General features: G+C 33.8%; 2 protein-coding genes across 3 annotated transcripts; one reads left to right on the top strand and one right to left on the bottom strand.

Annotated features, from left to right (window-relative positions):
- Positions 1-4,189: 4,189 nt before the first annotated feature.
- On the top strand, positions 4,190-6,260 carry LOC107889744 (uncharacterized). 2 transcript variants are annotated; one of them, XM_016814294.2, is made up of 3 exons: positions 4,190-4,768; positions 5,123-5,261; positions 5,553-6,260. In XM_016814294.2, exons 1-3 carry the CDS (start codon positions 4,736-4,738, stop codon positions 6,128-6,130), a joined length of 750 nt encoding a protein of 249 aa, XP_016669783.1. In that variant the 5' UTR covers positions 4,190-4,735; the 3' UTR covers positions 6,131-6,260. The 2 variants fall into 2 exon arrangements, with proteins under 2 accessions (XP_016669783.1, XP_016669782.1); XM_016814293.2 differs by having other exon boundaries at positions 5,123-5,297.
- A 492-nt stretch (positions 6,261-6,752) lies between these two features.
- Positions 6,753-11,459, bottom strand: LOC107889743 (uncharacterized). Its single transcript, XM_016814292.2, has 4 exons — positions 11,251-11,459; positions 11,073-11,135; positions 7,491-10,085; positions 6,753-7,395 (listed from the first exon to the last, which is right to left on the bottom strand). The coding sequence occupies exons 3-4, from the start codon at positions 9,999-10,001 to the stop codon at positions 7,096-7,098; spliced, it is 2,811 nt and encodes a 936-aa protein (XP_016669781.1). The 5' UTR covers positions 10,002-10,085; positions 11,073-11,135; positions 11,251-11,459; the 3' UTR covers positions 6,753-7,095.
- Positions 11,460-11,879: the final 420 nt, after the last annotated feature.

Genomic DNA, 11,879 nt, shown 5'->3' with positions numbered 1-11,879 from the left:
CTTAATTACTTATAATTTAAGTAAAAAGATATTTGTTAAATAAATAATTAAATTATTAAAATTATGAGATTTTTGTTTGAGAAACAAATTAAATAATGACAATGGTAATAAAATCATTGGTACAAATGTAAAAATAAATATGTATCCAATTATAATATTAGTATTTGTTATGAAAATAGATATTTATTAAATTAATTAAATATAAAATATAACATAAAAGAAATAAAACAAATGAAACGCAAAAAAAAAAAAAAAAGAAAGAAAGAAAGTTACAGAGAGCATTCGAAACAGGGGAAAGAAAAGAAGAAAAAGATAGAAAAAAGGAAAATAGGGTTTTTGAAGCTTGGAGTTAATTTGGTAAGTCAATTAAGTCCTTTTTAGTTAATTTTGATGTTTTAGAAGCTTTAAAATAAGATTTTGATGAAATTAAGTTTATAGTTCAAGAGTTCATATGTTTCCAAATATGGTTCATGTTGGACAAATTATGGAATTAGGGATTTAATTGAATGAATTCTAAGTTAGAATTGATTAAGGGATTAAATTGTAAACTAGGCTATAAGTTTTATGTTGTAGGGACTAAATTGAAGAAATTTCGAAATTAGGGAAATATACAGGAAATTTTATAGTTAAATATAAGTTTAGACAAAATTTGAATAGAAAAAGAGAGTGAATTGGATTAAGAAAATAATTAAGTTTAGTTAGGATTAAATTGGGAAGAAGGTAGGAATTGTTTAGAAATTTAATTATTAAATTAATGCTGTAATTAATAATGTAAATTGTTATTATAATTTTTTTCGTAGCTAACAAGGAAAACGAGACATCGGCATCCAAAGGAAAAGAAAAGATCGTTGAGGAGTAAACTCGTGTTTCAGGTTTGTATTACTATAACTCAAACTATTTATTAAATGTATATTGAATTTATAGTTATGAAATAATTAAGATAAGGTAAGTATTATATTTGAAATTAAATATGAGTATGTGTGAAAATTAATTTGTATATGAATTAAGATAATAGATGTTTGAATTGTTTGAGTATTGAAAATTTTTGTGGAAATGAAATTGAAATTAGAAAAGTAAAATAATACCCTAGTAACATGTCGGACTAGATTTGATACAAATGGCATGCCATTGGATTTATGATGTGATGAGGAGATTTGTAGTTCGGCCGAGAAGATGTTTCTGTTATTATATACTTTGGTTTATCCGAAGAGGCATTTAATGCCTTATTGGTGTGTTTGGGAGGATATATTATACCGGTGTGTTATGGAGGATTTACAATATTCAGGATGTGTTTAGGTTGGATATTCTGGTGTGTTTGGATGAAATCCGCGTATCTGTCAAAGTCCGAGCCTTGTTAATAGGGTAAATAATTGAAATGAAATTTTGAAAATGAGATTATTTGTTTTAGCACTATTGAAAAGTATGAGAAAGAATATATGAACTAAATTATGAATTGAGTTGGTATGAAAAAAAATAAATTATGAATTTAAGAATTATGAAGTAATATAATTATATATATAATTAGTTTAAATAAATAATAAATTTATGGTTGATGTTTGTAATTTATTAATGTTAAATAGTCTTGATTTATAGTAATACCACTGAGAATGAAATACTCAGCGTACGGTTGTTTCCGTGCGCAGGTTATTAGAGTTTCGGATTCGGTCTAGCATCCAAAACAAATCCGACTCCAACAAAAAGATTTTGGTGATGTATTTCTTCCTTTTGTTAAGTGGCATGTACTAGGTAGTTGCATATAAATTATGTGTATACATTAAGTTAAATGATTTTGGTTGTATATAAATGATTATAATGTTTTGGACAATAATATGATATAAAGTTGTGAAATGGTAGGTTTGGTATTAAATAATTGAAATGAAATAAATATTATTAATTATACATATATACTAACATGTTATATTGTTTAAACTAAGGTATTAAATTATTATTTTAATATAAATTGGATGTAATTGAGTATACTTAATCATTGGTTGGAGTATTGATATTAGTTTGTTTTTGGGTTTAAAGTTTGCAGGGGGTTTTATGTAAAAATAAGCAGAAATGCTGTCGAAATTAAAAAAAATTCCGGAGAATTTGAACAAGTTTCGTTTCACTTTTAATTTACATTTTAGTTTCGAGCGTCTATTATTAGGACTTAACTATTATATTATACTACGAATATTATTATTTATTTGTGAATTATTTTGTAAGTTGTTGATATGTTTAGTAATGCCTCGTAACCCTATTTCGACGATGGTTTAAGGTTAAGGGGGTGTTACAATTAAGGTGGTCTACAAATAAATAAATTTTGTTCATGTAGTATATTTAGAATAATGTTATTTGTTTTTATAATTTATTGACACATAGAAATCATATAAATATAAATAAAAATTCCTTAATTAATTCTTTAAAATAAGCTATATTATTTGAGGGTAAATTAATCTTTATACGTAAAAAAATCAATAAAAATATAAAAATGATGGGATTTAAACCTAGGTTAATTGTAATTGTAAAATTTTAAGTTTACCATTCAACTATAGCTTCATTTTATTATGTGTTTATATATTTTTATTTTATTTATTTTATTTTTAAATATACATTTGTGTCATAAATCCGTAATTTTCACAGGCATATGCGTGTAATGAGATTTCTAGTAATTAAAATATAAACAAACAATCACAATGGAAGTTGGCGTTAAATATTTTTGTTAACATGTAGAATCAAAATTAAACTAATTGATTAGAAGAAGTCGTAATGGACATTTTTTCCAAGTATTTGAATTGAATGAAGTTATAATTGTTGAGAGAGCTTTACTTGAATACCATCCTGGCGCTGAATAGTATCAAACTTAAATTGTAAAACAAACGAGGACACTTGTAGTTATACAAAAGAAAAAAAAATTGTTGTTGGACATGTTTTTGTGTATTATGATACAAGAGGTGTCGTGAAGATGGGTGGTTCACCTTGTAAGACAAGACAAAGAACTGCAGGATAATGTCTGATTTAATTGGGAGAAGGAAGGAGATGATAAGGCTTGGGATAGGTCAAGAGAAAGAATTTGGGTTGCTTAGGTCTTTCCTTAGACTCGAGGCATTATATAATTGTCATGTTCTGACTCAATATTCCATGTGCTCAATTGTTGTTAGCAATGGCGAAGCCTAGTAGAGGTCCATGGGGGGCCATGGCCCCCTAATGTTTAAATTCTTTTGTAATTTAGCTCTTTGTAGATATATTATAGCCCCCAAGTTTTAAGACTTTTGTAAATTTTCAAAAATATTGCTTCTTTCGGATTGATTGTTTTTATGTTTAAATCGATTATCTTATTGGAATATTGGTTCTTTTGAATAAATTATTTAAATGTTTAAATCGATTGTAATGTTGAAATATTGTTTCTTTTGAATTGATTGTTATGGTGGAATACTGCTTCTTCTTTTTTTGAATCAATTGTTTTTATGTTTAAATCGATTGTTATATTGGAATACTACTTCTTTTGAATTAATTGTTTATAAATTGAAATCGATTGTTATGTTGGAATACTACTTCTTTTAAATCTATTGTCATGTTGAAATATTATTTCTTTTGAATCGATTGTTATGTTAGAATATTGCTTCTTTTGAACCGATTATTTATGTGTTTAAATTGATTGTTACGTAGTATATCTAATTTTAACTTGGCCCCTCCAAAAACGGGCTATTAGTATGCTAGAAGCAAGTGCTTGATGCCACATGCCTAAATAAAGTAACACTAAGACGTATCATGGGTGATTTTAGATAAAACGCGATAATTGAGACTTACTATAGTGATTAATGAGTAAGTCCACTTGTAGACAAATTATAAACCAAATTTTCTCACAAGAGTCCTACTGCTCAAGGTCTATCTTCCAAGCTATAATGGCAGGGTGTAAAATGTGTTAACAAAATACTTAACATTATTTTCAATTGTTTATTTATTTTCTCAGTTTTAAATAGGTTACGAACTAAATTACTTTATTGATTTTGAGAGAAATTAAAATTAGCTGGGAGCCTAGAGTGACCTCCTGAATATTTATACCATACAGTGGTTGAATAAAAAAGTCTACACCCTAAACCCTATATTGAAGCATCGTTTATTCCAAAGGCCTAAACTAGGCTTCAAAGCATGTCAAAATTAGAAAGGCTGCTGGGTGGTATCAGGGTTAGGCCAGTGGGGGACCCTTCCCTGGAAACTCCAGATGAAAGGAGGGCTGACTTCGCTTGATGGCTAATTTGTTTGTTGCTTCCCCTTCCCTGTCTGCCGTGCGTGGGTACCAATTGCCAAATGCCAAATACACATCGGCACCTTTCAATTACCTAACACTAATGTCGCCTTCCTCTTCCTGGATTTATCTTAGCCTCTACTCTGTAGGCTTCAATTTGAGCCATAGAATTTCACCAAACAGGCTTCAATTATGTGAACCCAAAACCCAGGTCTGTTACATTAGCTTATCTTTTGTCGAGTGAATCCAGGGAGCCCATGTCTGAGTTTATGTTCAACTGGACCTTTGAGGCCCATAACCTTTTACTCATTTTCTAATACATGAATGCCCTCCACAATGAAATCTCCCATTTTTTTGCTTCCAGACGCGCCTGTCCTGATCCTACACAAGATAGAGCAAATACAGCAAAACCCTTTTACCTTTCAAACTCCAAAACCCCTTTTTCTTTCCTCCCTCTCTTATATTTATCTTTCTATGTAAGTAACTTTGGGTTTCACTTTCATGGCAATCCAAGGATCTAGCTTTTGCTACAATGTAAGTTTTATTTTATTTTCCCTACTCCTACGTGTCTTTGTTTTTGTAATCTATTTCGCTCAAGTTTTAGTTTGCTGTTAATTCCTCGAATTTGAACAAATGGGCATTTTTTTATTGTTTAATCTAGTTAATAGCCCCTTTCAATTTCTTATTCAAATCCTATAGATATGGTTCCAACTGAGATCACCTTCTTTTTTATATATCTATTCATTTGGGAAAAAAGGAATTCTTGAAATGATGAATAATGAAAATTTCCCATTTGCTTGAGATAAAAGGGCGGGGGCGGGGGGATTTTGTTTATTTCCAGGTATATTTACAACAAAATTATCCTTAATCTTCTTTTAATTGGTATAGGCAAATGTTAATTGCTTGCCATGTTCAAGCACTAATTGTTTTAAGGGACTTCGTTGCTTTTCTCAACCACTTCCAATTCCAAAGCCATGCATTACGGTAGTAGCTAAGGCTTCAAGAGGAAATAAGACCAAGTTTCCGGGTCAGTGCCTCTCCAAGTTGCCTAATGGAAGACCTCGTCAGTTTCTTGGCTTTGTAAATTATCTGAATGTATATATTTCTGAGGGTTTTTTTTTTCATATAAATTAAGTAATTGTGAAGTTGGTTATCTACATTTGGAATTGAACTCATATTTAGCTTCCAATGAGTTCTTCGATATATATATTTTGTTGGAAGAATTTTACTTTTATTTAGGTTTCTTCACTCTACCAATGTATTTTCTTGTTGGGATTTGAGTTTGAGATAGTTCTAATGGCTGATTAATTTAGTGCAGCACCCTTCAGACAAAATCCACATGTGCTACTGTCGATGCTTTGTCAAGCCAAAGGCGATGACGTGGAGGGTAACCTGAGTGCTGAAAGCATCATATCGGATGAACAAACCTTACAGAGGGACCTACAGATTGCCATCGAGGAAGAAAACTATGCTGAAGCAGCAAAAATCAGGGACGATTTACGAGTCCTACATGAGGATAGTAAGGCTTCTGTACTGGCAGCAAATTCACGGTTTTATGATGCTTTTAGGAGAGGGGATCTAGCCACAATGCAGAACCTTTGGGCGAAAGGAGATGATGTTTGTTGTGTGCACCCAGCGGCAAATGGGATATCCGGTTATGATTTCATAATGGAAAGCTGGGAAATTGTGTGGATGAACTATGAATTTCCGCTAGAAATAGAGCTGAAAAATGTTAGGGTTCATGTTAAAGGAGATTTCGGGTATGTTACATGCATGGAATTTGTGAAGACAACAAAAGGTAACAATTGGGGGGCACAGTTTGTAACAAATGTGTTTGAGAGGATTAATGGTGAATGGTATATATGCGTTCACCATGCTTCTCAAGCTGACTTGTGAATCATATTTCATTATCATTATGTTTTGCACTCCTATTATATACTTTTTTTTTTCCTTTTGGAAGATCATCTGTAGAACACATTGTGAACATTTCCTTTTCGATCAAGTCTGGGTTTCTTTTCCCTCTTAATTTGGGTGGATGTTTGCATAAATCAAATAATTTTTTTAATGCATTGCCGATACCAGTATTATCTGGAAATAAAATGATTAGCTGCTGTGGTGGTCTACATTGTTCATAAGATGGTAGTCAATTTGCTTTATAATCGCATCAAGTTTGATCTTTGCTTCAAATATATATAGAAGGTATTGGATAAGTATTTGGTACATTGGTGGAAAGTTTTAACTCCATTGGTGAGGTTAAAATTTTATAATGTGTTTTTAAGTTATATTTTAAAAAATTTTTAAAAATAATAAGACGTGGCAAAATTGCAACCTCGCTTCCGCCTGTGTACCAAATAATTGTCCATGCTATGAAATCTTTTATACAATTTATATTTTATGGAATTGAATTGACCATTACATTTTAGTTTAGTTGTATTCATACACAGAAATCAATATTAATTTAAGATTTTACATTCAGAATAAGTGCATTTAGATTACTCAATCCAATGATCATAGCAAGGAAAATAACTGATTGGTATATTTCATAAGCATATTATTAAAAGGTTTGTGCTAAGTGCTAACACAGCTAAGCAATTGTTGACCTTAAAACGAAAACCCCACTTGATTAAAACTGTGAATGGTATATAATGAATTACCAATATTATTTCCTTTATACAAGTGATCTATTGATGATGTGCAACTCTTAACAAAATCATCATGATTAACCATGTTGAACAAGTCTACACCCAAATCCAATGGATCATGAATGGTTTGACTCTCAACATGGCATCCCAGTGTTTTGTACCCTTTGAGATTTTTGATAACTATACCTGAAAAACCAAAGCTGGTCCCGGCATTTGAAACTATACTCTCCCAACCGGGGAATGTGGTGGGTTCGGAGCATATCTTGCAGGCATGGTTCCAAGGGCAACGGTTTGTTTGTTGTCCATCTCAAGGCTGCCATTCAACATTGTCTCCTTTATAAGTTTTCCTTCAGGCAGGTCACCAAATTCTGGAAAACCAGAGGATTTCCGACAACTTATAATTGTTACTGAGACAAAGAACGCTTGTAATGCAGTGATTGATGAACTGAACTCAATTGCATAAATTCCATTTTTATGTGGAACCAAGCTGAAGATAGGCATGTCCTGTTGTGCTTCTCCCTGCATGAAGTACAAAAGAGGAACTAATTTAGATATTCAAACGACATTATGATACAGTGGTGAACTAAATGGCAATGAAAAAGAAAGGAGAATACCTGTGGATAAAGTTCAAGATGGTTGGGATCCGGGCATGCTTGATACATCCTTGAATTCTTACAGCAACTGCAGTTCTGGTTGGAGAGAATATGTAATTTACAACCAACATCCCAACCTCCACAGTCACATAATCCACCAAATCTCCACCGGTCAATCAATGGGGAAGGTATTCCTTTGTTAGGCAAGCTGTGGACACCACCAGGAAGTATGGCAGTAGTAATATTGGAGCTCGAATTTTCTATAAAGGTGCAAGTGCATCCATATGTAGCCAAAGATTCTGTAGAGCCATTATTCGTTATATCTTCAACCTGCTGTACATTGCTTTCACCAGGTATTTTGATGACAACAGCAGCAAGCTCAGTACTTGGCGTAAACTTTGCTGATGCTTGATCTGCTTGTCTTTGCTCCACACTGAATAGAACAGACTCCTTTACCAAATCTGAAATATGAGAGTCTGAAATCTTCATTTGTCCAATGATATTGTAGATGTAGCCACATTTTTTATCCTTGTTTCCTTTACTTATCCAGCTGCCACTCTTCTTAATTTCACTAACTGAAGAGAATACATAAATCTGATCAGATCCCCCCTTGGCAGATGATGCTAGACTTCTCATGGTAGTTGCAAGCATGTTATTGCCATCGTTGACAACAAATCTGAACAGTGGGAGTCCATTCTTTGTTGCAACCTCTAGAAGAGCTTTAATCATTGATCGCCCCAACTTTTCTGCCTGAAAGGATTCGTTTGTATTAACGGTCCCTGGATTAGAGGAGTTCAAGCCTCCTTGTGATCGTTGAACAGCATCAGTGGATCGGAAGGAATTTAAGCCCTTGGACTTCAGTAGTGGATCTAGCACCCTTCTTAAGGGGCTGGATCTAGTTCTGGTATGGCCATTCAACTTCTCTCTGTTCATATCATCCAGAAAACCAGAAGAATCAGACCTCACTGGGCCGGACTTGACAGAAACATAACCGGGGTTCATTTGTGGGACTGTAGAACTTTCCTTAAAACTGAAACTTCTACTCAGACGACTTAAGCTGAAACTAAAACGGCGATTTGGTGAGCTAGTTCTGCTTCCTTTGGTAGTCAATTCAGCCATTTCTTCTTCCAGTATCTTTAAAGTTTCAACATGAGCATCCTGAGACTTGGTCTTGTTCTCTGCAGAACACTTGCCCTGAGATCTTATATTTCCTGTGCTATTTAACACAGACCTACTAGATGCATCAGAAGAAGGCTTCAGACCTTGTGCCATAATTCTAGTTTCAGGATTCCTCTCAACTCCAGAAGGAAGTGGACAAGAATGAGGAACATCAGAACATAATTCAAGAAAATGATCCTTCTGAAGTAGGTCATAGGAAAAGCTATTCCGTTTTGCTTCATTCAAAGTCCCATCTCGGAGTTCTTCAGAAAAGCTGCCTCGGGCAGATCTTGGAAGAAGAACAACATTCCTGCGCTCACCAGGTAAAAATTGATGAGTAAGATCAATTTTGGATTCCTCCATCTCTTTGTTCTTAGTTTTGTTGCTCTCAGCACTTAGTGTTTTGCTAGGACCCAGTGGAGCTGCATAACTTCTGGATTTCGACGAAGAAGCCTCCAAATTTTTAGTGCTTTTTTGATCCAAGTCCTTTATGTTTACATCAGTTTCCCGCCTTCGCTCTACTCTCTTTTTTGCTCCACCATTACAAACACTTACAGTTTCCTTTGGCAGAGGTGAGACCCCATGGTTTCTCATGTTTGATGACATATTTCCCATTTCTGAAGTGACTTTCTGATCTAACTCTTTTTTCTTCCCCTTCTCAAGAATTACATCAGAATGAATTTTGCCAAAGGATTTATTTGTCTTGGATGTCTTCTTCTGCTGATCCAAGGAACTCTTGGAAGCAGTATCAATATCTTGATAGTGTCTAACCTTTGGAGTAGATGGTTTTGCACCTCGAGGAATGCCACCCTTTTGAGGTGAGGTAGGACTTGAGTAAGCTGAAGAGTGTTGCTTACTTTTATTGGCAGAGGCAACCTTGGTAACAGCACTAGAAAAGGAAGCGGACTTGGTATCTGTTTTCGATGTTAAAATGGTGCTTCTGGATGATACATCATTGCCAGTTATTGTTGGGATATGCTTTCGGTGGTACTTCCATTTTTCTAGACGTGCCCAATCCAGAACTCCGACATTCAATGCCTTCTCTTGAAGGTTATCTGAACTGTCTACACGCTGTAGGTAACCCGGCAAGTTTGACATGTACCTAACAAGCTCATCTTCTTTTGTTGGCTTGCTCTTGAGATGCTGGCCCTGGCAATTCCCAAAAGGTTTTGTTTCAACCAAGGTGCTTTGAATTTGATTTTTTACTATTTCACCTGGCAGATTACCATATGGAAAAGTAATGCCGTTCTTTACATTTAACTTCTCATTATTCTTTAACCTCAGGCCTCCATGAGGCAAGTGAACTTTCTCCTTCCCTGTCTTTGAACTTTGCTGTGGGTTTGAACTCCTTTCTGACTTTGAACCAAATCCCATGTCCCTCAAACTTTTTAATTATTCATTAGCTTTTTGTTCTATCAAATGGCAATGATATTCTTTTGCTTTACTGCCCCATGTTAGCTGCAAATTTGCAAAATTTAGTTTCTCACATGAGCAGTTCACCAATTTCATTGAATTATAGCTGAATATGTATAAATGACATAATGTACTAAATTTATTGTTGTTTTTGCAAGTCATGTTAAAAAAACATGCCAAGTTTCCTCTCAAAACCTATTGAAACAAAACTTTGTTCTAATCATCAATGGCCAACAAATGCAGCAAAAAATCTTTCCGGATCATCCAGGGTCAAACAAATCCAAGCTCATCTTTTCTATTTGCCCAGATATAAGTCCAATTCCCTCCGGGAAAAAAAAACAAACTCAAAATCAATGGATCAATAGAAAAGATTAGTTCTGCTTCAGTAATTAGAATCTATGGCAGCTCAGCTGGCAAGGCAACCGATCAACAGAAATGCAACAAACCACTAGTGATCAGAGTCATTTGCCATTGAAAAAGTCCCAAAGATGTAATCTTTTTCCTTATCATTTAAACAGAAGTCCATCTCTAGGTCTAGTAATCAACTATGGTCTCTAGAAAAAGAACAAGAAAGATTCTATATTCTTAACGACGTTTCTTTTTCCGTACTTAAATTTACGGACAACAATCAAACACAATCAGCTTCGTTTGATTCAAGTCCAAAACAAAAGAATCTCACAGATCCATAAAGAATCCTAATTAAGGATCACAGAAGCCAGCCTCCGTTTAGCGGTTGAGAAATTTACGGAAAATGCAAGATAAAACCAAAAAAAAGAAAGAAAGAAAAGAGTTCGCATTCTTTCCAATGACGAGATAAAAAGCTAACATCGGTCAAAAAGTTCAGCTGAAACAAAATATATAAAACAACAAAAGAACTTAAACAGAACCATTCCTTTATTTTTCTTTATTTCCTTCTTGTTTACCGGCAACCAAACACAGCACTAAATAACAAACAAGAAAAGAAACATGAAAACATAAAGCAAAATTAATCTAACAAAAAAGGAGTGCGTGAGGGAGAGAATAATTGATTACCAGCTAGGAATGGAAGCAATGCAGGTTGGAGAAAGCGACGAAAACCTTGAAAACCTCGCCGATCTAGAAAAAGATATCGATTACAGAAGAGAAGTAAGTCGGCGAAAATCCCGAACGCCAGAAAAAAAGAAACAAACTCAAACGTAGATTCTAAGCAAAGCAAAGAATTAACAATTACCTCAAATCGAGAACAAGGAACAAATGAAATGATATATATCTCTGTACCAAAAGCAATCACCAATCTATATCTTCTTCAACAAAATATCAATTTTGCTTATATTATTTTGATCAGAAATAAAAAGAAGCAATCAAGTGGCGGAGAAAAAAAAAACCGCGGCTAATCAAGTTCTTTTTTTGTTGGGGAGCGAAAGGGGGAAGTGTAAGTGAGAGTGAGAAAGGTTGACGTTATATAATTTAGATCGTACGGTTAAAAAAAAAAAGCGGGGGCGGGGCGGGGGATTTTGCTATTAATGTGGGCCCGCTTTTCGTGACTTTGGAGACCATTTCCTCCCGTGTGCGGATCCCGATGTATAAACGTGGGTCCCACTCGCCACCCCTTTCACTATCAGGTCCACAACAGTGGACTCTTCCTATACTGTTTCTCTCTTAATTATGAATTATTATAGGCTAAGCACTTTGCTCTTTTTCTTATTATTATTTTATTTTTAAGATGAATTATAATTAAAAAAACAGGACAATAAAAAATTTTGAGATTTTTAAAATATCGAGATTTTAAATTTAAGTCATATATTGTATCAATTATATATTTTTTTAATTATGTATTATAATATTAATTATAATTGTAAT

This window comes from Gossypium hirsutum, chromosome A09 (genome assembly GCF_007990345.1).
Source record: "Gossypium hirsutum isolate 1008001.06 chromosome A09, Gossypium_hirsutum_v2.1, whole genome shotgun sequence".
Taxonomy (NCBI): Eukaryota; Viridiplantae; Streptophyta; class Magnoliopsida; order Malvales; family Malvaceae; genus Gossypium; species Gossypium hirsutum.
This window is presented reverse-complemented; position numbering and strand designations above follow the sequence as displayed.